Source organism: Mustela lutreola, chromosome 4 (assembly GCF_030435805.1).
Source record: "Mustela lutreola isolate mMusLut2 chromosome 4, mMusLut2.pri, whole genome shotgun sequence".
NCBI lineage: Eukaryota > Metazoa > Chordata > Mammalia > Carnivora > Mustelidae > Mustela > Mustela lutreola.
Genome location: NC_081293.1, coordinates 59,887,523 through 59,915,057, shown reverse-complemented (window position 1 = coordinate 59,915,057; position 27,535 = coordinate 59,887,523). Strand labels below are relative to the sequence as shown.

At 35.8% G+C, this 27,535-nt stretch overlaps 1 protein-coding gene across 2 annotated transcripts in view; it reads right to left on the bottom strand.

The window, feature by feature from the left end:
• CTNNA3 (catenin alpha 3) overlaps positions 1-27,535 on the bottom strand; it is a 1,866,967-nt gene that overhangs the window by 31,804 nt on the left and 1,807,628 nt on the right. For both annotated transcript variants that reach the window (XM_059170124.1, XM_059170125.1), the window contains exon 17: positions 23,402-23,536. In XM_059170124.1, the coding sequence (XP_059026107.1) occupies positions 23,402-23,536 (135 nt within the window). The remainder of the gene's footprint in view (positions 1-23,401; positions 23,537-27,535) is intronic.

The following is a 27,535-nucleotide window of genomic DNA, read 5'->3' as shown; positions in this document are numbered from 1 at the left end:
GTAACAGATATACTCAGAACATTCCATCAAAAAAAAAAAAAAAAAAACCCCAAACAAACAAACACACAAAAAACCACATTCTTTTAAAATGCAAATGGGACATTCTTTAGAATAAGTCACATGTTAAGCCACAAAACAAATCACAATAAATTCAAAAAGATTGAAATCGTATATCATTTTAGGCCACAACAGTATGAAACAAGAAATTGAACATAAGAACATATTTGGAAAGAAAACAAATACCTGAAGGCTAAATAATATGCTAGTAAACAATGAATGGGTCAACCAAGAAATCAAATAGAAGATCAAAATGAAACCTACAGGGGCACCTGTGTGGCTCAGTGGGTTAAAGCCTCTGCCTTCTGCTCAGGTCATGATCCCAGGCTCCTGGGATGGAGCCCCACATCGGGCTATCTGTTCAGCAGGGAGCCTGCTTCCCCTCCTCTCTCTCTGCCTGCCTCTGCCTACTTGTGATCTCTGTCAAATAAGTAAATAAAACCTTAAAAAAAAATGAAACCTACATTTTTTTCTTCTTCAGCTATTCTGGCTGTTACTTCCAGTATTGTGTTGAATAAGAGTAGCAAGAGCGGGCTTTCTTTTCTTTTTTTTTTTTTTCTTTTTTTTTCTTTTCAAGATTTTATTTATTTATTTGACAGAGGGAGATCACAAGTAGACAGAGAGGCAGGCAGAGAGAGAGAGAGAGGGAAGCAGGCCCTCTGCTGAGCAGAGAGCCCGATGCAGGACTCGATCCCAGGACCCCAAGATCATGACCTGAGCCGAAGGCAGCGGCTTAACCCACTGAGCCACCCAGGCACCCCTCTTTCCTTTTTCTAATCTTACCAGAAGGTGCTGAATTTTTATCATCGAGTATATTGTTAGCTATGGACATGGCATATACCTATTATATTGAGGTATATTTGCAGAATACCCAGTTTGTTGAAAGTTTTTATCATGAATGGATTTTTTTTATTTTTTTGAAATGATGATATAAATTTTATCCTTTGTTTTGTTAATGTGGTATATCACATTGATGGATAACCAGATATTAATCCATCCCTGAATCCCTGGAAGAAATCTCACTTCATTATGGTGTGTGATCCTTTCAGTGTACTGAATTTCAATGTTGATTTGGCTTGCAATATTTTGGCTGAGGAGTTTTGCATCTATGCTCAACAGTGATACTGGTCTGTAATTTTATTGTGTCATTGTCTGTTTTTGGTATCAGGGAACTGTTGCTTTCATAATGTATATGTTTCCTCCTCTTTTATTTTCAGAATAGAATGGGAAGGAGTGTTATTAATGCTTCTTTAAATGTTTGTTAAAATTGACCAGTGAAGCCATCCAGTCCTGGACTTTTCTGTGTTAGGAAATTTTGATTACTGCTTCAATCTCCTTACTAATAATAATTGTGCTGTGAAAATCCAGACGGGCTGCATGATTAAAAATAGGATACATTCTTCTTGCAATTCCAAACCATAAGATATTTGAAAAGTTTATTCAATACTATTTCATAATAATAAGGAATTTGGCAGGTAGATATTGAGAGGGAGTATTATATTTGATAAGATCTAGCCCCACATTAGTCTAAACATTAATGATCTATAGAATATGGACACTTAAAGCTCTCAACCTTACCCCAAAATATATAAATATTATAATCATAATATATGTATATTATATATAATGTATATATTATATATTATATTATTTAAAATATATTATTTTACTATGTGTTTTATATTTATGGCCAATATATACTATGGTGGTATTATGGATTTTGTTAGGCAACCTATACTGCCCCTCTTACAACATTTCATCAAGAAGAGATTAGATGAGACTTGGCACAAATGGAATAGTATTGAAATATTTATTCAAAAAAATATGTGAGCATATTTTGCTTAGAGACCTTGGTTGTACACACACGGGTTTTTGGCAAAAACAGAATTTAGACGCATAGGCTTCTATCCCTGTAGGGAAACACAATTTATCTGATTTAAAAATCATAGTCTATGTATTTTAATTTTATTTACAGCAAAGTACTGGCATTACCAGACTCTCAGTCAAATTTTGGGATTATAACCTATTCATAAATCAGTTTATGAAACTTGGAATGTTTTTCACAAAAGAAAGCAGTATTATACAAAGTAGTACTCAGTTTTCTCTATGAAAGCTTTCTTGTTTTACTCATTTTATACATAAAGTATTTAAATTATGATGATCATGAACCCCAAATAATAATTAGCATGTACAGATTCATTACCATACCAAACATTACCATACCAAACGTATTACATCCATTAATACATCTATTTCTCTGAACCAAACAAATTCTATAGACTATGTCAAATTGAAATATCCATTTTATAGATGAGGAAAAGGAGGTTAGTTATCTCATCCAAGATCACAAATCTAGTAAAAAAAAAAAATTTAGCTAATATGTCCACCATTTAAATATACAATAAATAGTTCTTATTATGTGCTAAGCAGAAATTCACTTATATTTAAATAATTTACATCACTCCCCCTTCATTTTGTATTAAATATCTTTATTAAATCGATTCTAGTCTTTCCCTCAAAAATGTGATTGTGGTTTGCTCCACCTGCTTAAACCTTAATCAAATACAATATGAAATGTTCTAAAGATGTTTCTCACTTGCAAGAATGGAGATAATGGGTAAAGTTGCATTTTGAAAAAGCTCAACCCTTGTTTATGTCTTATTTCAAGATTTAGTGTTTCTGGATCACTCCATTTTAACATGGAATTTTTTTCATATAAATTCCTGCCCCAGAACACTTAGCACCTACTTTTTCTTTTACAGAAAGAAAAACATATTTGGCATAGGTGAATCTTTAAAAGGGTTAAAGGACATTTTGCCTTGATTTCTGAGAACTCAGTACTTATCTCTTCAATCTCCATTAAAACAAACTGATCTTAAAATTATTAAACTAAAATTAGGGCAGAATGTGGGAGAGGCTCTCTGGTGGTATGAAGGGCAGTGGGGATGCATTAGAGTTTCAGAATGATAGCAAGATTACTCCAAGAAAGCAAGATTCCAAGAAGGGTTGCAATAGAAGTGTCCATTCAAATTTGTTTTTCCTTCCTTGCTTCTTTCCTTTCTCCAGTATGCTTTCTGATCTTACAGGGAACGTCTTACAGGGAAAAGTGAGAGAATACAAACTGAAAAGATATTTATGATAGAGGAATTTGTAACATAAAATTTTCATTTACTTAAGGGATATTTGGGTTTCAGAGACAGAGAAATGTATGGGTTAGGAGTGCAAGCTTTGGGATTGAAAGACCTTGATTTGAAGCTTAGTTTCCCCATACACTAGCTATGTCATCTCAGAGACCAGTTACTTAATTTTGCCTCAGGTTTTAATTTGCAAAACTGGACAATAACAGGGATATTTTAAAATTATTTTGAAGATTCAATGAAACAATACATGTAAAGAATTTAAAATATTGTCCCACACATACATAGCATGCCCCAGGAAGAGTTAATTACTGCCCTTATTGTTGTTATTGTAAATAGCAATGCTATTTTTAAATATGCATTATTTTAAATGCTAAAGTAAAAGTTTCACACAGAGATCTGACTGAATCACAAATGTACATATACTCAAATTATATATATATTCAAATATATACTCAAAAACAGACAAATATTACTGATTGTATACTCCAATGAGAAATAATACTGTATTCTGAAATGATACTGGAAAAAAAATATCTCAAATGATCTTACATCAAACCCACTTGCTGTATGCGGCTAGCAAGTTGCACGGTTGGGTGACTAAGTGCACCTTTCTACGAGGATTTCCATTTATACTGCCTCATGGATCCACAGATAGAACAATATGGGAGCCACGTAGGTGTAGGCATCATGGACAGCTCCCTATTTTTTTTTTTTATTCAATTTCTTTATAGAGCAGAAACCCCTTTGAAAAATATTTGGGTTAAATTTCTGGTCTAAAAGAGCTGAGTTCTCTTCTTGACTTCATCTTGCAATAGCTATGGGAACATGGATAAATCACGAAACTTATATGAGACACAGGTCCATCATTTATAAATAGAAGCAATGATACTCACTAGGCAGATAGAGAAGATGATGTATCTAAAATATAGCACTTTAACCATCTTGAATAATAAGTCAAATAACAAAATACCTTACATACCAAAATAGCAAGCTATTCATGTATTATTATATCAAAACTTTAAATTAAAAAATCAAGCACAAATTTACCTTTGAAAAACCAAATGTTTGTAGGGGTGGCTGGGTGGCTCTGTTGGTTGAGCACCTGTCTATTGATTTGCCTCAGGTGATGGTCTCAAGGTCATGGGATTGAGCCCGACCTTGAGCTCTATGTTAAGCCCCATCCTGGTCTCTGCCCTTAGCATGAAGTCTGCTTCAGATTCTCTCTTTCTCTGCCCTGCCCCTCTGTTCTCTCTCTCTCAAATAAATAAATGAACTTAAAAAACAAACAAGCAAACACTAATGCTTGTATGTATATACACATGTATTTTTATACTCAGGCAAATGTTCTTGGTATATTCCCAGAAATCATTGCTAAAACAGAACCTTTTTTACCCTAGAAGCCCTTTAAAGTCTGAAATTTTGTCAAGAATAAAAGCCAAGTCCTCTTGTATGAACTAGTAGACCATCCTTCTCAGCTTTCACATCACTTTTCTCAGTGCAGACCACAAATAGCCCAAATATGTACACTGACCCCTCCAGAGTGGAAACAAAAAGGAGTTCTTCACCTTCCCCTTTCTTTTCTGCTCATTCCGGGCACTTGACACCATCAGGCAAAACTGTGCCATTGATAGTACTGCACCTGGTCTGGCTGGGCTCCCAGGTGGAGAAGCAGATGTATAATGGACTATGTGAAAATGCTCCATGAAAGAAACGGTTCAACAAACAAAATTAGTGTGACAAGGCCAAGGATTTCTCTTCCTTCTGTTCCACCCTAATTTATCATCCAGAAAAAGGAATTGCCAGGTAAACTGTGGAAGAGCACAATTAAGAGGAGGCACAAAATGAAGGAGTTGTGCAGTGGCATCCCCTGAATATTGCTCAGGAAGAGAGAATGCAGACTAAGGCATTCAGCTCATATGTCCATGCATATGGAGCCATTTAGCTAGCGTATGGAATGCTTCAGGTTGTCCCAGGGATATAGACAAGCAACTAAATATTGACTCAGCAAGAGCTCAAAGGAGAGGTCTAATTAAATTAAATGGTACAAAGGGGAGGCTTGTTTCATAGACTCCAGTAATTGCTTAAGACACAAAAGAGACCAAATAAAGGTCAAAAAAGTATAGTAATAACCAAGCAGATGTTTGTAGTGTGATGGAGGGAAAGTATAAGCATGGAATGACTGAAAGTTCAAAGGCCTTTGTTGGCCCAGTTATGAAGAATGATTGGATGTTGCCATGACCATAGACAATTAGTGGTGTCTTTTAAGTAGCTGACACTGATGTATGCATCAGCATGCTGGTTTTTTATTTTACTTTAATGTGTAGAAATGCCTCAGGGTAATGCCCTATCCTTGGACAAACTTTACTGAGATCTCATGGAGGATATTTGTAATACTCTTGAGCTCTAAAAAATGATATGTTTCAAGTTCCACTTCAGAAAGGAGTGAGTATGAAGTACCCTGTGGATGATTCCATTGTACCCATGGTTGGCTATTTCAGAATACAATGTGGGGAATATGGGATAGCATGTATGTGAACAGAAAGGCAGATTAAAAAAGGACTCTAGTTTCATCTCTGTGAACTCAAAACCCTAAAACTAAATGTTGGGGGTGGTAGAGCCCCTCCTAGGTGAGAGGGAGATAGAGGTTGGAGGTGGAGGAGAAGAAGGAGCAAGAGACAGATCTTCCTTGTACTTAAGTTCCCTGAGCTTTAACTTCTCATTTATAAAATAAGAAATTTATAAATCAAACTTTCTTGAAGCATTGTTGTGTACATAAAATAATTAATGCATAACAAGGATTTAAGATGCCTGGTTAAGAGTTTGATAAATGTTAACTGTCACCATTGTTACCATTACTCTTATTACAATTATCACAGAGGAAGAATAAAACCTTGTCCTGGAAAAGTGCCTCATCTTCTCCAAGTGTGAGATATGAACCCTGAATCTGCTCAAATGTCCAATTTACCCAAGCTTCTGTGCTCTTCTGCTGGGCAGCTTGGCATGGATGTATATGCTTTAGGGTCAGAGGACTGGGTTTCAGATCTTGCTCGGACTCTCAATAGCTTTGTGATCTTGGAGAAATTGCTCAATCTCTTTAAGTTTCAGTTTCCATATCTATAAAACAGTGATAATACCAACTATCTCATGCAGCTTCGTTTTGGTAAGGATTATGAAAGCAAGTGAATTTCAAATATTTAGTTCAGTACCTAGATTAATAAGCAGCAAACACACACACACACACCACTCTTTACTCCTTTAACTCCAAATAGAACCTAATTTTTTAGCTTAATGAAATGTAATCATATCACCAATTCTCTCGGTCTCTTGTTAGTCTCTGTTTGTCTCCATCCCTCTCACTCTTATTCAGACACACACACATACACACATACACACACGTGTGCATACACACACAAACTTGCAAACAAAATATTTATGGGTCTATACTTACACCATTCTTTTTTTAAAAGATTTTATTTATTTATTTAACAGAGAGAAAGAGAGATCACAAGTAGGCAGAAAGGCAGGCAGAGCAGGAGGGGGAGGCTCTGCTAAGCAGAGAGCCCCATGCAGGGCTCAATACCAGGACCCTGAGATCATGACCCTAACGCAGAGGCCCAACCCACTGAGCCACCCAGGCGCCCCTATACTTACACCATCCTTTAACCCAAATAGGTCTTTCTTGATTTATTATTAAATATTATCTTGCATTTTAAGGTAATTTACATTTTTAGCTTTATTTCATAGAGCTTTTCTCCTCTCCACCTAACCAAATTCTTCCAATCCTTTATTATGTAGCTCAAATTTTCTCTGAAATTCTTCTGACGACCCAAATTAGAGTATTTTATTTGCTACAGATCTTTGGCATTTATTGCCAAACACATTTAGTTTACTAATTTTGTACTGCTCTTAAACATTTTGGTAACATATTTGACTACTGCTCTCTACCCAGCATCTTAAAATCCCATGCCATCAGAAATGTTAATCTTGCCAGAATGAGTCCTCTGAATTTGGGGTAGCTGAATTCTGCTCTATATTGTAACTGAGATTCTGAACATGTGACATTTGCATAAAAGCTCTAATGTTGGGTAAAAACATCTCTCCCAAACTTTCTTCAAATCCAAGAGTTAAAAGTCTCCATTTGCATTGGCAACAAAGAAATTAAAGTCCAAGGAAGTTAATGTATCCATCTGAAGATCTCTTACCTTGTGCAAAATACTGTTAAGGATAGCCTAAACCTTATTTGTGCCATCCTTCCAACACTCATCTACCATGTGTGAACCAAACCCTAACACTGGCACAGAAGCAAAGATAATTGTTCATCCTCAAAGCCCAAACCAAGTGCTACTGCTTAAAACAGCAATGGACAGTAAGTTATTTTATGATACACAAAGGTATTACCTACTGAAAGGAGAACATTTTCCTAGCTTCTTCCTTTAAGCTTAATTTGAAATAAACTTAGAACAATTAGATGAAACATATTAGTGAATACTATCACTTTAGGGTAGCATTAACATTATTCCAAATTAGCTAATACTATTACTGCTACTAGCTAATATTTAATGAGTGCCTGCTAAATGCTAGACAGTACTTTAAGCATCTTACAAGCAGTAGTTTATTCCCGTCTTCTAAGGTATTTATTAGCTAGTGAGCAAGGATTCTAACCTTCCCTTTTCTAGTTCTGGGATGATGGAGGCCTCACAGTGAGACTCCAGAGTACATAAACCCTGATTCTGAGCAAGGAAAGAAAAGTTCCCTTCCAACTCATATCAAACCTAAATGTGAGCAGAAAGTAAGAACTTTGTTGTTTTAAGTCATTAAAAATGAAAGCTGTTTGTTATGACAGTAGAGCCTAACCTGAGTAATTCAGTGTTGTTGCCCAGAAAAATCTTCCTTAAATGTTTTTTTTTAATTAAATTCTTTTTCATGCTATGTGATACAGAACCTGAGGCTAGACTAAAAATGATTTGTCTTTGTGCATAAGAGGAATAGATTTGTATTTCACATTTGGTTGAATGCATAAGTGAAAACTTTCATGAAAGAATATCAGTTTTGCCATTAGCAACAAGAAATAATACCACATGTGTGTGTGTACACATATACATGCAGTACTTGCTCATATGTTCACAGTATAAGTGATATCTAAAGATTAGTTATCCCTTTTGAAACAACACAAAGATTAGTTATCCCTTTTGAAACAGCACAAGTCAACCATGAATTGCCTGTCCTAAAATATCTATTATTGCAAAGAGATGACTTAATGCACTCATTTCCTTAGAGTTTTCAATTGTTATTTTTTGTGATCAGCAGAAAAGAGCATTTCTAAATCATTTTCACAGCTCTCTCCTGCAAAACCTTCAATAAATTAAAATTTAATGTTTTAGTTTTAGGTGTTATTGAGAGTCAATGTAAGAAATGGCCATTTGAGCATTTATGTCTTTATAGACCCTTAGGTTAGGACATCATTATGGTACCAAGTGCTACTGAGAAATGCATATACTATCATCAAACAACATCTATATGATATAGTAAATTCTTAATTTCCAGTTAACTTCTTGATTTCTTTTTTTTAATATTTTATTTATTTATTTGACAGAGAGAGAGCAAGAGTGAGCACAAGAAGGGGGAGCACCAGAAGGAGAGCAAGAAGCAGGCTTTTCCCGGAGCAGGGAGTCTGATGTGGGACTTAATCCCAGGACCCTGGGATCATGACCTGAGTGGAAGGCAGATGCTTAAACAGTTGAGCCACCCAGACACCGCACTTCTTAACTTTGTAATGCTCAACTGGGTTAACTAATTTAACCTAAGACTTAGTAACACCCATTTCTTTGTTCTTAATTAAAAAAAAAAAAATCGTCAAAGCCTGCTTTTATTTTTAGTTTCTGGTTCTTATGTTTTTCTTGATTTGTGAAAATGCTGCAGTTTTTCAAGAGCATGGGTATACAAATTCTATTTGTAAATTAACATTTTCTATAATAATTTTTTTGCTGTCTTTCTTTCCCAACTGAATTCCTTGAAAATAAGGACCTGACCTGTTCACTCATTTCTATATTGTTGTATCAGGGCAGCAAACTGAAGATAGGTATATGTTAGTGGGGAATAACAAAGAACTCTGAAACTAGAACCTATACTCATATTTCCACTCCCTCACTTAATAACCATATGACATTTGGCAAGTTATATTCATTTATTAGCTTTAGTTTTCTTATCAACAAAATGCCGCAAGTTTACTTTAGCATTATAAAAAGGATAAAATAAAATTTATGAATGTGTCAGTAAGAGTGTTGCAATCACCAAATTAAGCAAATTGTCCTATCACCCCCTTTCCATCCACAAAGAAATGACAGTAAAGAACACAATGATAACAATCATTTGTCTCTTGAGGAGATATCTACAAAGAGCCTGAGAGAAATATTTGAATGTTGTTTACTGAAGGACTGTTCTCAAAAGAAGGGCAGGGAAGTGAGAAGCATAGGATGGGTAAAGGTACAGTTAAATAACATCATTAGTCTCAGCCAAAGATCGGCTATGGCCTTGTCTCATATGGACTCTTGTCTCTATGGACTGTGAAACTGCCCAGCAGAATCGGTTCCATCTTGAGGCAAGGAGTCCAGACTTTTGTATCCTCCTCTCCTTTGGTCACTGGCTATAGGTTTCTAGGGCATGCGGGTATAGAGGTACATAATCATGCAAGGTGAAGACAAGTATCTAGGGAAGGGAGCAGCTAAGGGGATGTGAGCAGCCAACACTTGCAGTAGCTGGAAAATGGGTGAATTACCAGGAAAGGGGATCCTGTAGGAAGAATAACAACATCTGTAACAGCATTATTAGTTTTCCCTTAATTCTTATCTTCCATAATCTAATAGTTCTCAATCATCTTTGATTGGTGGTGGTGTCTGGAGACATTTTTGGTTTTCACAGCTGAGCTGGGGAGGGGCACGGGGCACTGACATCCAGTGGGTAGTCTATGCTACATATTTACAATGCACAGTATAGCATCCCACAACAAATAATTACCCAGCCCCATTCCCAAATACTAATACTGCCAAAGATGAGAAGATCTGAAATAAACAAAAATATAGATGTCAATACATAATATTTATTATTGACAGTTATTGATCTGCTATTAATATCATTCAGACTTTACTAATCAAAAGGGGGAAAATGTGAATTGTTTTGATTTTGTTAGGGAAAACACACACACACACACTTCACACAAACACATCATCATAGGAGAATTTATCTTGTGAATATAACTAGTATTACTTCATAATCTGCAGCAAACACAAATTCAGCATGACCCATGGGCTGAAAGGACTACTTTTGCAGATGACATCCCACACTGCCTTGAGCCTTTTTTTCACATCTGCTTTCAGTTCCTCCTTATCAACACCTTTGAATAAAGGCAATTTAACACCAGCACTTTGTTGTCCCAGGATCTTTAGCTCCTTGATTTTTGCTTCTCTCCCCCTTTCTTCTGTATTTTTTTTTACCCTATCAACTGAACTCATGAACATCAGGATGTTTGTATCCAGCTCTGCTCTTTTCCTTCAGCTGTACTCTCCTTAATGGGGAATTAGATACCAACCCACAGCTACCAAATACATCCTGCTCACTTTCATGGCCCCCCTTTCTACTTCTGTGAAGTTCTGTGGTTCATGTTGTTCAGCATCCAATAGAATTAATTAATGCCCTTTCTTCTTTTCTAAAGATTGAAAACAATTAAACCAACTCTTTTTTCCTAAAACAGAAAAAGGTTTTTTTCCATTAAGATTTAAATTCTTCAAATATTTTCCTTTTTAAAATATGGAACTATTTGACATATAGATAAGAGTATGGTGATTATTAGAAGGAGTAAATTTAACGATAGAGACTCTCATATCACATGTATATTTTTCTTCCATTATTACCTCCATTTCTTTCCTTCTCAAACTTTGTGTGTGCACATGCCACATCCAGTTATTTTGTCCTCTCCATCTCTTAATTGCACAAAGAGGACCTAATTTCACAAAACAAGTCACTGTTTTTCTGTGAGAGGTACCACAGCAGCCTCGGTAAGGCCATATCAAATCAATCCTATAATTCTGGACAATATATCATTTTGATATATGTCTCACTTTCTTCTAGGCCTAAAATTAATAGGGAACTCCTAAAGCATCTGATCTCATTCTCACTAATGCACATCACTGAAACAAAATTCTAGAAAGACCTTTTTATTTATTTATTTGACAGACAGAGATCACAAGTAGGCAGAGAGGCAGGCAGAGAGAGAGGGGAGGAAGCAGGCTCCCCACTGAGCAGAGAGCCAAATGTGGGGCTCCATCCCAGGATGCTGGGATCATGACCTGAGCCAAAGGCAGGGGCTTAACCCACTGAGCCATCCAGGTGCCCCTAGAAAGACCCTTTTAAAGCAAATCAAAATACAACAACTTGCTATGTCATGTTGTAATTTGCTAACTGGTGCTTAAGGGAAAATTTTGGATAGAAACTATAAAGGAAAAGGGACAGCAAAGATCAAGGATTCCAGACAAAATGGTGTAATAGGAATCTGATATCTGATATTCTGATATCATTATTTAGAAAGTTTGGAATCTATTGAAGACTTGAAACTTCTAAAGAAAAGCTTGGGAAGTACATTTTGGTTAATATCTTGTCAATCTCAGCTTTTAGCTCAATAGTAACTATCCATCCCCTACCCTTCAGCTTCTTGGGAGGCCGCTGTGCATTTGTTCTTGGAGCAACTTGTAAAAGCCAGAATAAGGAAAAAGAGCCCTGTCCTCCAGATACCAGGAATCTGTGCTCTGATTGCTGATTGCTGCTTCTCATCACAGAAGTGCTGACGAATGGGGAGAGGTCACTGTTATTGCAACATCCCCCCTTATTTTTGCAAGTACTTCCTGTTCTGGTTATAGTGACTTCCTGATCTGGCACCTTTATTCACCCCCCTTCATCTCCCTCTTTTTTTTTTTTTTTTTTCCTTTTAGAAGCCAGGCATTGAAAAATTAGGACATTTAAAAGCAACCACATATACAGGAAAATTTAGAAAGTCACTGAATATACCCAGTGGAAGACACAGGCTCAAAAAAGACCTGAAAAGACTTTTAGTTTTCTCTTCAGGCTGATCCTTGGCACAAGGATAGCCTATAATAATTCAAACATAAAACAACCCCCCCACACACACAAAACAAATAACAACAACAACAACAACAACAAAACCAAGCAAACAAACAAGCTAGCAAATTTTCGGGAAGAAGGAGAATCTGATTTCAAGAGTTACCAGTTTATGAGATTCAAATGACCGGTTTTCAACAAAAAAATGTACACCATTCAAAGAAAAAAAATATGATCCATTCAAAGAAAATATATACACAGATATAGATATGTAGAAAAAAATATATATATATGAAATAGATAGAAATAGCAATAGAAATTATCCCTGGGAAAGGCATAATGGCATATCTACTAGACAACAATTTTAAAAAACTGTATTAAAGATGCTCAAAAAACTAAAGGAAGATATGGAGAGAGTCAAGAAAATAAAATATGAACAAATTGTAAATATCAATAAAGAGAAAACCTAAAAAAAAATCAAAAAGAAAGTCTGGAATTGAAAAGTACAAAAACAAAAATGAATAATTCACTAAAAAGATTAAAATTCCGGGGCGCCTGGGTGGCTCAGTGGGTTAAGCCGCTGCCTTCGGCTCAGGTCATGATCTCAGGGTCCTGGGATCGAGTCCCACATCGGGCTCTCTGCTCAGCAGGGAGCCTGCTTCTCTCTCTCTCTCTCTGCCTGCCTCTCAGTGTACTTGTGATTTCTCTCTGTCAAATAAATAAATAAAAATCTTTAAAAAAAAAAAAAAAAAAAAAAAAAAAAAAAAAAGATTAAAATTCCAATTTGAGCAGGCAGAAGAAAAAATCAGTAGACTTGAAGATAAGACAGAAAAAGGAGTAAGTCTGAGGAATAGGTAGAAAAATTACTGAAGAAAAATGAACAGAGCCTGAAGCACTTGGGGGATATCATCAAACCCACCAACACATCCATTGTGAGAGTCCACAAAAAGAGAGGCAAAGGGGCAGGAAGAATATTTGAAGAAATAATGGCTGAAAACTTCCTAAATTTAATGAAAACCCTGACATTGACATCCAAAAAACTTAATAAACTCCATTTAGGATGAACTAAAAAGGACTCAAATGAAGACACATCATAATCAAACTGTTGAAAGCCAAAGACAAAAAGAATTTTGAAGTCAACAAGAGGGAAGCAACTTGTCACTTAAAAGGGATCCTCAATCAGTAATCAGTAGCTTTCTCTTCAGAAATTGTGAAGGCCAGAGGATAGTGAGATGATATATTCAAGGTGTAAAAGCAAAACTATCCATCGAGAACACTATACCCAGCAAAACTGTCCTTCAGAAGTGAATGAGAAATTAAGATTTCCAGTTAAACGAAACCTGCGTGAGTTAATTACCACTAGACCTGCCATGAAATAAATGCTAAAGGAGTCCTACGGGGTATAATGAGAAGACACTAGACAGTAACTCAAAATTGTAGGAAGAAATAAAGATATGAGTAAAGGCAAATACAGATAATTATAAAATCTAGTATTATTGTAACCGTGGTATGCAACTCCCTATTTTGTTTCTACATGACTTAAGAAGCTAATACATTTAAAAAATTATTAATCTAAGAAACAATGATTAATTGAATTTTGCTTTTAACTCCACATTTTATATTTTACATAATTTTAGATACTAATATATTAAAACTTTTATTTATTTATGTTTTTTGGACACACAGTGTATGAAGACATATTTTTGTGACCTTGACAACTAAAAGAGGTGGAGGATAGAGTTGTTAAAGAAAAAGAATTTTTGTATGTTATTGAAGTTAAACTAGCATAAATTTAAGTTATAGTGTTATAACTTTAAGATGATAAATGTATTCCCCATGGTAATCACAAAGAAAATAGCTAAAGAATATACACAAGAGAAAATGAGAAAGAGAAGTGCACATTCACTATAAAGAATACAATCATCAATTATGAAAGAAAACATGGAGCTCATTTAATCCCAAACCTTAGTTTTATAAATAGATGAAAAAACAGATTCAAAAAAATTGATGCCTACATTATATCATGGGTCTTCTAATGTGGACTCTGGTAGTTTTCCTACTACCTCATGTTAATTTCTCACCTTAAAGCTAAAGGCTGTGTTCTAGTTAGGCTTTCTTAACAATCTGGGTTCGTGGGACCCCTCAGTGGCTCAGTAGGTTAAGCACTGCTTTCAGTTCTGGTCACGATCTCAGGGTCCTGGGATGGAGCCCCTCCTCAGGGCTCCCTGCTCACAGGAGAGTCTGCTTCTCTTTCCCTCTGCCTCTCCCTTCCTTGTGTTCTTTCTCACTAGCTCTCTCAAGTAAATTAATAAAATCTTAAAATAAAAATAAATAAAAAAGAACCTGGGATCACTAAATCACCAATATTATCAGTTACTACTGTTTTCTGGTCAATGTTTTCCTGTATCTTTCTATTAGAACCATTCCTTACGTCTTAACATCTGTAGCAACAATCCTGGCTCAGTGTACCAATACTACCTCCTGAGATTTTGCTGTTAAATTCCCTAGAAGTCCATGGGGCTTACTTTCAGTAGTAATAAAGAACATGAGAGTTAGATTCTGGTCCTGGCTTTGCCATTAGATATCTTAGGGCAAGTCATTGAAAGTCTCTGACCTAATGGAGTGATTCGGTGAATCAGTCCATTATGCATCTGACTCTTAATTTCAGCTCAGGTCATGATATCAGGGTCCTGAGACTGAACTCTATGACAGGCTCCATGTCCAGCTGGAAGTCTGCTTCAGGATTTCTCTCCCTCTCCCTCTCCCTCTGCCCCTACCCCACCTCTTGCATGCACTTTCTCAGTTGGGGGTCGGGGGTAGTTGGTGGGAAGAAGAAAAAGAGGAAAAAAAAAGAAAAGAAAAGAAAAGAAAAGTCCCTGGCCTATTTGTTTATAAAATTACTTTGAGTTAGATCGTTATAACACAAATAGATTATTTTCAAGTTCCCTGCACTGGCTATTACACCTTGGAAATAATCTATCCATGTTACAATTTTCTCAAGAAAATCTAATCCATTGTGACATCAGATTACCTAGACACCAAGAGCGTTTCTTAGTCTACTTCACTACAATGCAATATAAAAGAAAACAATATCTCTATGCTAATGCTTGTTTTTAAAATATATTCTTTGAACTATTAAGGTTTATTGTTCCACTTGCCTCCTACCTAGCATTAATAAAACAAGCAAACAAAAAACACTTCAGAGAAGAAATTTATTGGCAAAGCATCTTCTTTCTCCTTTTTACTTTTTCTCATTCTTCTCTCTATTCTTCTCCCCTTCTTCTTCATTTCTTGCATCTCTCCCCATTCCATAATATGTCTCCCAGTCCTTTTTTAAAATCTCTAAAATACTTCAGTTAATTTTCCAAATCTTCTTTTACTTTTCCCAATTTTCTTGATGACTACCAATGATTGCAGTAGGTTGAGAAAGCTCATTAACTAATTCCCTTAATGTCTTAACGTGGCAAGCACATTAACCTACTAAGTCATTCTGTATATACTCAATTGCCTGAGTTCTGTAGGCCCTGGTGGCTCTTTTGGTCAATGGCTGTATTGTTGCTTTTCTCTATCATTCCTAATTGAATGCACACTGCCCCTTGATTTCTGCTACAGCTGAATTGCAGTTGCTTGGCAAATTCTCAATCTTGCTGATCTTTCCCCTCAGACTGATTAGTTTTATTTATTTATCCAATTTTTTAAATTGTGGCTTTGGCACACCTGCCTCAGGGTAAGAGAGCACAATTAAACACATTAAAGGAAACACACAAAATGTGGCCATTACATAATTAATCAGTTTTAAGTAGCATACAAAAATTGTTGGCCTAAAAGCATAACATTTGGGGAAAGGGTAGTTTTAAGAATTTAAAACCATTTTAATTTTCGATTTTTTTCTCCTAAATTTTATTTTCAATAGATACAGTCTAGAATATAAAAATATATATTTCTTTATGGTGAGACTCCTTTCAAAAAAAAACAATAACTTCCCTACCTGCTACCATGCATAAGGACACAAGAGGAACAACTGATAGAAAATTTATGGAGCTGCCCGTAAGTAACCCAGGTACATTTTAATCTTCTTAGAGTTATATGTTTACTCTATCACTAAATTAGTACATTAATACGTCAGGGTGGCTATGGTAACTAATCAGCAACAGCACATTTAATTATATAGTTTTGTTATGATTTGCTATCATTTTTTAAATTAAATGTTTATATACTCCCTTTTCTTTGAGAGAGGATAGCCATTGAAGGCCAAGTTGGTTTCATTTTCTTGTGACTGAAAGATAAACTGAAGCTGACTCAGGCTCCATGATCCAGGCAATGCTCTGGAGCTCAGCTCTGGTGTAACGATATCTAGCATATACTATCTCTGATTACTGTATCAAATCACTACTGTTAATTTATTTTCTCTTCCAAGCAATATTGAAAAATATTTAAAGATATGAACATCTTTACTTTTTTCTTTTGTTAAAGTAAAACTGTGGATAGAGCACTCAAATAAGTTTTAACAGAAAACTATTCCCATTTTATCAAAATATGGGATCCATCAACAGGAAGGTCTTTCTATCCCTCTGTATCTAAATGTGTTTATATCTGCACTAATCTTTATCCTTCAGGAGAAGAGTTCTTTCTTTCTTTCTTTCTTTTTAATTTCTTTTTTTTTTCTTAAGATTTTATTTATTTATTTGACAGAGAGAGAGATCATAAGTAGATAGAGAGACAGACAGAGAGAGAGGGGGAAGCAGGATCCCTGCTGAGCAGAGAGCTTAACATGGGGCTTGATCCCAGGACCCTGGGTTCATGACCTGAGCCGAAGGCAGAGGCATTAACCCACTGAGCCACCCAGGTGCCCCGAGTTCTTTCTTTCCAAATCTAATCTTTCTTCCTATTTTCCTAATTTCATTCCCTCTTCCCTGTTTAAGATTTTATTCTATCCACCATGGTCTTAGATTTTTTATAGATCTGTTCTTTCTGGCTTTCTTAGTCTTTACCTAAACATGTACTCAATTACTTCCATTTTAAAAAGTGCATAAATAAAAATGTAAGCCAGAAGATGGAGGAGGAGGAGGAGAAAGGAGGAGGAGAAGGTGGAAGAGAAAGGAGGAGAAAGAGGAGGAGGAGGGGGGGGGAGGGGAAGGGGGAAGAGGAGAGGGGGAGGGGGAGGAGGAGGAGGGAGAGCAGGAGAGGGGGAGGATGGGAGAAGGGGAGGAGTGAAGAGGGTGAGTAGGAAGAAGGAGATTCCAGTAATCCCATCTGCCCCTCAAGTCTCTCTCTTTCTTTCAGCCTCCCGCCTTCCCTCCCTTCTTCCCCCCAGGTCTCTCTCTCTCTTCCTGCTTCCTTTCAACTACAGACTGCGGGAAAATTTATTCTTTCCTTTTTTTTTTTTTTTTTTTTTTCCTGTCACTGCATACTCAGTATTTGTCCCACTATGACCTAATTTTTGCCTTTACCATGTTACTGATACTCTTTTGGAAAAGATAACACTTTATCAGTTCAAAATCCAATATACATATTAAGGCTAAGTCAACCTGAATTCTCTGCATTATTTATGATCTTTGGATACTATACCCTCAATCATTCGACAATACTCAAGGATCTTACGATCTAGAGGAGAATATATATCAAATGGCAGATAATTATAATGAATGTGAGTACTACTGTGATTTTTATAAATGTAGAAGCAAATCATAGAAACTGATAGTTGCTACCCAATATCCACTCTCCAATATCCACTCCAATATCTACTCTCCCTTTACAAAGAAAGAAACTGATTTAATTGGGTGAAATCAATGTGCTCAGATTAAAAAAAAACAAAAAAAAAATAAAACACCTACAAACAGACAACTTTTATATCTGCAGCATTTCTTGCAGTTACATGGAGACAGATGATTAAATTCTGGCCAATAATATGTAAGTGAAAATATCTGAAGGGAACTTTAAAAATATAAGGAATGTTCACTTCTGCAATTCTTCATTCTTACTGTCTGGAATATAAAAGCCACAGCGAGAGCTAGAATAGCCATAGTTTGACCTTGATAAGAATGAAAGTCAGAAGCCAAGAATAATAAAGCAGGAAGACTAAAGTGACAGATTCTCCGATAACTCTGCAAAGCTTCCATAACAGTCCTGGATTGCCCATTCTCAGACCGTTTTTATGGAGAGAGTAAACCCCTGTTTGTTGATTTTTTTTAAACTGCCACAGTCAAGTCTCTGTATTTGACAGAAGCACATTAAAATCAGTGTGTGTAAGAAAAAGAGGAAGGAAAGAAGGAAGGAAGGGAGGAAGGAAGAAGGAAAGAAAGATTGATTCCGGGCCCCTGTCTCAGCTATTTTTTTTTTTCTTATTCAACATACTTTTATTGGATTGTTTCCATCTATTTTGTTTGCATACCTCTCTCCTGAGTTCCAGAAATCTATACACAGCTTCTCCCAGAACCTTTTCTTTGAATGACACTTAGTCACGAAACTCAACAGGTAAAATCCAAATGAGTAGCTTTACTCTTCCTAATATGATCTTCCTTACATATCTATCTATATGAATATATTTACATTTATATAAATATAAATATTATATATAATATAATAATAAATATATGTAACATAATAATATATAAATTATATATTTATAAAATAGAAATATATAATTAATATATTATAAAAGTGTATATATAACATACCTGTATCTATATCTATATATAAGGTTAGTGATGCCAGTTTTGACTAAGTAAGCTACCAAATCTGAAAAACTTGGAGGAAAGTCTTAGTTCTTCCTTCTTCGACACTCTTACCATTCAACAGAGTGACTTTAATCAACTTTCAGTTCAGAGTTTTGCTTGAAGGGATCCACTCCTCTCCATTCTCAACAAAATTGCCTTAACCTATAGTTTTCTTTCTCTTTTCTTTCTTTTTTATTTCTTTTCCTTTCTTTCTCTCTTTTCCTTTCCCCCCACCAAAACTAGTTTTATTAGTGCAATGACACAGAGAAAGCACAATACCATTTGACATGACATCATTTTATAGATGAGCACCAGTGTAAAGTTAGATAGCTTCCCCAATAATTCTTATTACCAATAGCTGCTTAATCTCATCCTAAAGTAAAGCATTCTTTCCACAACATGCTGAATGCTCACTGCGCCTTATCATAGAAGGCTTTTCTAAATGGACCTCCTTCTTCTGGGGGGAAAGACATTTCATCTGAAAACCTACAAAGGAGTCTGTTCTTTTCTGACAGTAACCCATACACTGGTCTCAATCTCTCCAGCAGTCAGGGCACCAGATCTCCTGACCAGCCATGCACAGACCACCCCAGATATCTGTGCAACAGAGCATTCCTGGAAAGGGCCTGCACTCCAAAAAAACCCCACAGGACCCAGGGAGGGGAACTGCTCCAGAACGGAGAGCCTAAAAGAAATGGAAACTAAACTCTTCATCAGGAGTGCCCAGGGTGACCTTGGATCGGCCTGCAGACCCTTTGGCTCTTCTTTTCTGGTGGCCGAGTGACAGGCTGCTCCTGTACTATGCAGGCTGCAGCCCTGAGAACCCATAGGTTTTGCGCCCCGTGGGCTTCTGTCTGATCCCTGCAGTCCCCAAACAAGGAGCACATCAGCTACCTCCTCCTGGCATAGGGGTGCTTTCATTGGGCAGGAGGGGATTGCCCCAACAGCCTATACTTTCTGTTTCAGACTGGGTCTCAGCATTTCGAGGCCCAACTCCAGCTGCCCCACGCATCACGCCAATTCTGGGGCCAACTGGTCCACCTGAGCCTCTGCCCTTAGAAGGGCATCCTCCAAAGCCCCGCTTTTCAGAGGACTTCCGACGGCATTGGTCGCTGAAGCTTTGTTCCGGGTTTTCTTCTTTTGCTTCTTGGGGGCAGTGTGGCTTTTATTCTCTTTGGCTATTTTTAAAAATCATTCCTAAATACTCCTCTGTCCTCCAGCCCCTTGTCTTTCCATCTATCACCGCCCTATCAAAAGGAGTCAATTTCCAAATACCTAGATCTGTTTACGTCCATCTCGAATTTAAAATTTTTCAATTACTCTCAGTCGCCTGCAGGGTAAAGTTAAAATGTTATAAATGATGCTTTCTGAACAGCCCCTCTTTCCTTAGCAGCTTCTCTTCTCTCCCCCCACCCCAATCCACACACCAACAGTACCAAGAACAATTACTTCCAATCACATCTGACTGCTTGCTATTTCCATGGAATGCCTTTCCCTATTTATATTTTTTTATTTCAGTTGTGCCATCCACCTTGAATCCTTGTCCTCTCCTTCTCCAAGAGTAGACATTTGTTTTTTATTTATTCATCAAGGCTTAGATTACAGCCAAGTCAGTCATAGAGCTTTCTCTCGCCCACCTGCTACGTCAGGGCAGTTAATTATCCTCTCACCTCTTACTAAGTTTTTGTGCATACTGGTATGACACAGTCTATCACATGGTTTTAGAGTCATTTGTGTATATTCGGGTATAGTTTATGTATTAATTTTACATGTACTTGATCATCCTAAAGGAAGCATCATGTATGCGCTTCAGCATCCCCTAGATGTTCTCTAACACCTGACACACAGATGCTCAAATCATAGTTGGGGTTTTGGACTAGTTAATACACTTCGGTTTCCTTCTAAATAAAACACGCTACTTCAGATAAGTGCTTGCAGACAGATGTAAGAATGACTAAAAAATAATTTTAATTGAATGCTCTGTTATGAGAATGATCTTCAAATTCTTTTATGCTAGGAATTCATCTTCTTTTCCTAAGTTGTAACACCCCAGACCCTGAAAACACTCTTCCTACTTCTTCTTTTTAATCAAATATATTTTCTACGAGTAATGCTTCAGGAATCCGATTCTGGAATGCAAACTTCACTTAGTGAGCTTTGGATAATCTATAGTTTGGAATAACAAATTTTTGTAATTTTTAATGAGTTTCCTTGCTTTAGAATCATGCTTGTTACTTTTCAAAAGACCTCAGAGAAGAGGGATGACTTAGATTAGAGCTTCTTCTCAATTTAAAAAGGAAAGATGACAAGACAAGAACACAGGGTCACTGAGAGATTAAAGCAAGTGTTCTTTGGCACATGTAAATAAATGTATTTAAAAAGCTTTTCAAGATCTACCTGCAAGCAGATGGCTGTAAGGTATATAAAAGGAAGCATTAGATGTTCGCTTTATTCAGATTTATCTTTTCTAAAGGGAAATTGTGGGGAAAATGATGACAAAATAGTTTTGGATTTGCAATGTTATTCCTTATTTTATATAATGACTCAGCTTTTAAATTGTAAATCATGGCTTATAAACTTGTGCTTAATCTATCTGAAAATATGGGTAAATTCGTGAATTTGAATCATCATACCAAACAGGAAATACAAATTTGTACATCTGGAGGAAATTATATCTGGAAGAACAATTAACAGTAGCATATTTTAACAGTATATTTTTTGAGAAAGTTTATCTTCAACAACTTGCAAAAATAGTAAATAATGGGAAAATAAAATTCATATGAATTTAGGCTTTAGAATGATGGTGGATGTGTGACTGCGTGAAATAGACAAATGTAAACAGAAGATAGATTTAGGTTTATAAATAAATAATCTTGTACACATTTTAAAGGAGTATAATGTTGAATGAGAAAAGGAAGACAATGTCTAATAATTCAAAGTAAAGATACACTATTTCAAAGTGTGTATATATGTATATACATGTTGTGTGCATATATGCACTTATATGCAAGTATGTATTTATATACCCACACAGATTTCTGTGTATATGGCTTGGGACTGCTTAAAATGCATTTTTTGAAAAGTGCCAGGGCACCGATATTGCACAGGTTGTGTTGGTTTGTGTTTCCTGTTTTTTCAAGATTGTAATGTCAAGGAAACAAAATATTTTTATCTCTAATACTTATTAGACATCATTTCCACATTATTTACTTTTGATCAGTGCTCTTCAGTTTCATCATAGATTCAAGGTTGTCCACATGAATAACAAAGACATAAGCCTCTGAAGGTTAAGCCCGTTCTGAAATGTACTAGTGTGACCTTGGGGAAGTTTTCAACTTTTCTGAATGTCGTTTTTTTCCCCCAGTGTTAGTGAAAATAAAACAAGCAGATCAACAATCTCTCTGGCATGTTATTGTGAGGATCAAATGAAATAAAATATAGGCAAGAGCTAGATTGTCAATAGAATTAGTTCCCTACCTTCTACTCTCGATGGTAACCTTTTGCTTTTGTTTTTGCAATTACATTCTTTTAAAGCATGTTAGTTCACTGAGGGAAAAGTTGAATGTCAGGCTATAGAAGTCCTAGAAATTACAAATTTATAAGTATGCTGTTATCATTTGTCCTCATGAATATAAGTTCCTAGAATGTTCATGATGTTTCACTTTAACTTAAATTTATAATCTCAGTCAAGGACCTTCTCAAAGTCACTGATAACTGAATCCATTATAGATATCAAATATTATTTTATTACCATGTTTGCTCTAGAGGAATGATCTACTGTTATTAAAAGATGAGTAGAAAAGTTAGACATTATTTCTACCATGATCATTTTATAGTGGTTTGAAACTCAGGGTCACCAAAGAATTGATGAAAATTTTTCCAGACCACCTATGTACTCCACTTCTACAATTACATACAGAAATAACACTTTTCGAGGCCTAAATTTCTATGTTATAGAAAAGGATGATGGGAAAATGAATATAAATTACTAGTAATGAAGCCATTTTCTTCATTGATTTGCAAAGATTTGTAAATCCATAGGCATATATTTCATAAAAATTATAAAATTCAATTCAGAGATCCATCTGCCCCCTTTTTGAAGTCAGAAAACCATGTTCTAAATTAATATCTATTTCTTATCCAAGTGGCCTACAAATCCTGATTCATTCTAAAATCTGTGGAGTAAAGACAAGTTGTACTGACATAACATTTCTTTAGATTGAATCTTTGCTAATTTAATTTCATGCAATTTAATACACTCCAACTCAGTTTATTCTAACCTACATAGACCTAAAAGATTTGGTGAGGTAAGGAGGGGTGTCACTGCTTTGTTCCAAAAATCCTTTACATGTGATGGTGTAAATGGCAGGCAGTACTCACAGCAGACATGATGAGCTCTCCTCCCAGATTCTGGATCTCAGCTTTAACTTGACTGCAGATTTTCAGTTGGTGAGAGTAAAACTTAATCTGTTCCAGATAGGCCAACAAATCTTGTTTGCATGATGGATCTGGACACTAAATAGGCATAAAAGATAAAAGTGGAAGTAACAGTAGTAAGTATATCAAAGTGCTTTAATACAACATTGGAGGTACCTTATAAGGGAGCAACTTTATTGTCATGGAGCTCCATTTCTCAGCCCAGTCCCAGATAGATTCTGATATATTTCCAACATTAGAAGATTTTATTCATGCCTCAACCTTAATGACTTCAGCACAGATGATAGAAATAGTCAAGGAATTTTCAGACAGGAAAAGTTACATAAAATAATTGCCTTTAATTTATGAAAAGGTTAGAAGTCTTCAGATTGCATTTTTAGGTGAATCTAAATAAATATTTGAAAGGCAATTATTTCCTTCACTTAAAGTTGCTATTAGAATACTTCTTCGGGGGCACCTGGTGGCTCTGATGGTTGGGCATCTGCCTTTGGCTCAGGTCGTGGTCTTCCTGTCCTAGGATCAAGCTCTGTGTAGCTGTGCTCAGTGAGGAGTCTGCTTGAGATTCTCTTCTTCTCCTTCTACCCTTCCTATTGCTCAACTGAGCTCTCTCTTTCTTAAATAAATAAGTGAATCTTAAAAAAGAAAAAAGAAGAAAAAAAAACTTTTAAAAGAACACTGCTTGGGACTGTTAGGCAAATCAAGTGGTAGAACATGATAACACACATTGGTTATTATTTCCCAGTTTATTAAGATGAGATGTTGACCAGGACATCTGGTTAGCATTTTAGTGCATAGATTTTTTTTTTTTTAAGTTTTTTTAACCACTGGGACACTCACTACAGAAAAGCAGATGGCACGTCAGCCTAGGTGGTTTTCTTACATTAAACCAGCCTTCACTCTTCTAGCAAGATGCTTGGTACCAACACAGAATACAGCATTTCACAATGAGAGTAGAAGCAAAAAAAATATTTATTACCTTTCAGTCTGAATTTTAAGAGTGAATTAGCAAAATGAATAATTTTAACGATCTTTATTCCATAAGTTTCACAATTTTTTTTGTGTGTGTGCCTGTACTGGAGTATAAACTTTATTTAAGGCACATTTAAAATGGCTTTGCAATTACAGACAGCAGTTTAAATTCTGCTATGCTGGCAAAGTTTGTTAATAAAAAGTATTAGGTGTCATTGTGAATTTCTAGAACAGAAATTTCAAGCAATCAGAAATAGCAAAGGGCTCGAGTCCATGACCTTTCCCTTCCCTTAGCGTTCATTTCTCCGCTTCTACTCCAGCTCAGACGCTGTCTGATTTCATCATCCTCGGGATCCTAGATAACCAAATGAGTCCATCTTTTTCTGCAGTTTTCATGTCTTCTTTTTCTATTCTTTCATCTTTCAACACGAGGTGCCTCAGAACAAAAGCCCTCCCACACCTTTATAATCTCATCTCTTCCTGTTCATGACCATGAGTTCTAAAATTTTTTCAGTGTTGCCTCATTGACATTCTCAGATTTTGTTCTTGGACATCTTTTGATTCTCACCCTCTTCTTGCACCATAGTACACACTGTTATGGCTTCAAGTATCACAAAATGCAAATAACTAAATCTTTGTCACCCAGCCCTGTTTTCAGAAGATACACATGGATTTGCCCAGTCCATCATTTGTCTCATCACTTCATACTCCACACACATATTCTTCAACTATCTCATAACCCACTTTGCCTACTATAAACCCATTTTCCCCCTCTATTAACCATCTCAGTGAGGAATGCTTTCTTTTTCTCTCCCATCTATTAAATTTGGCCAGTCATTAATTTAGGATGATTCAACTCCTTGAATCTCAGCACACTTGGAACATTTTTCCTCTTTGCTATGCCCAATCACTGCTGCTCATTAGCATACTTAGCCATAAAAAAAGAATGAGATTTTGCCATTTCCAACAACACGGATGGGCCTAAAGGGTATCACACTAAGTGGAATAAGTCAGACAGAGAAAGACAAATACCATATGATTTCACCTATATGTGCAGTTGAAAAATTAACCAAACAACCAAACAAACAGAAGCAGAAACTGTTCTGTAAATACAGAGATCAAACTGATATCTGCCAGAGGGAAAGGAGTAGGGAATGGACAAAATGAGTGAAGGGGAGTGGGAGATACTAGCTTCCAATGATGGCATAAGAGGAAAACAAAAGTACAAGCATAGGGAATATAGTGAATGGTATTGTAATAGCATTGTATGGTGATGGTAGCTACACTTGTAGTGAGTACAGCATAACAAATCCAGTTCTCAAATCTCTAGGTTTATATCTGAAATTAACATAACACTGTGTATCAACTATACTTCAAAGAAGACACAAATAGATAATATATATTTAGTATCTATCCTTATTTAATTCCTGAGAAACTGCTATGCATTTATTTTTATAAGATTTATTAATCTGGAGGACAAATCTAGCTATCAATATCTGCTCAAAATAAATTTCAGGTAGATAATAGCATCAAAATACAAATATTGTTTCAAGTTGCATCTACAATATATTCTTAAGGGACATATTAGAATGATATAAGAAATGCTTCAGAAGTTTCTTTTTTGCATACTTTAAAACTGGGGGTTTTGCGGGGGATACAGGTTGGGAGGGTAGGTGAGCCTGGTGGTGGGTATTAAGGAAGGCATATATTACATGGAGCACTGGGTGTGGTGCATGAACAATGAATCTTGGAACACTGAAAAAATAATTTTTTTTTAAAGAATACATTTTTGACTCTCATAACATCAGCAGGGAAATAATTCAAATGAGGCTAGACACTGACAACATTTTGTTAAAATAAAAATATAAATTATATTTTTCAGTTGTTTTGTTCAAAGTTAAATGCATTGTGTACAGTTTGGCTTGTGATCCTTTATCTTGTGTTTTAAATGCTGTCCTATCTTGAATTAGCATTGGCTTTCATTATATTTTACACTAAAATTTCATTTTAATTGTGTTCAGTTATGATTAGGTGGGAGTACCCAGCAGATATTGTATATATCTTTTCTTCAAAAAAATTACAGTGAAGGAATATTATAGGCCTCAGACACACCACTCAGAGGTAAGAAAGTCTACTTTTGTCCTCGTGTAAAACACCTTAGTAGATATTCATTTTATTTCAGTTACTCTTCATCACTTTCCTTTTTGAGATATACAGCTTCTCTAAGTAATTGAGATCTATGTATGTTTCCTACCTTGTGAAGTGTTATTCAATTCATCTAATTTAGAAGATCTACTTCATATAATGAATTACAGTGGAGGGTTGAGGAATAGAAAGAGATGCATACTGAGAGTCCGGAATCTTGGATTTGTAAGAAGAGTGCTTCTCTAACATATCATTCTCTTTGTTCATAGGTAGAATGTTTAAGAATTGTGATAGCTAACGACATCTTCTCTGTTAGGAATATACTGCCTAATAGAGACAGAATTTGTGCTAGAATTCTACAGAACTTAAGCAATATGTCTTGAATGGCATAAAGGACCTACCATACCATGTCAAGACAATTCTAAAGCCCAAAATATGCTGGCTGATTGGGACAAGTGAGTTTATATTAAAGTTCTGAATGTTAAAATAGTTAATTAGGGTGCCGCCAGAGTAGTAAATTATATTTGATTACACACAATAAACATATGTTCAGGGAAGCAAGACAGGAAGATGGGTGAAAAAACTGAATGAAGAAAGAAAAAAGGAAAAAAGAAAGTCCAAGTAGATAGAATTAGGAAGCTCAATTAATGTAATTTCTCTTTATTCTCTCTGCATAAGAATTTTAACCTGAAATGTTAGAGAATAAAACTAAATTTAACACTATATATAGATCTAGATATCATAAGTCCGGTGGGAGGAATTGAAAAGTGGTTGATGTTTGATCTTCTGACACTCTAGTAGTAAAAGACTAGGAAGAATCACAAAAATTGTTAAATTTTTTTTGAATTAATTAGGTTGTTCAAAATAGAAAGCAACCAATGTTCCAGCAGATACTTTTCATAATACACAGACACTGAAAATTGTCTTTTATTATTCAATTGCATTCCACAATAAATTTCAGAT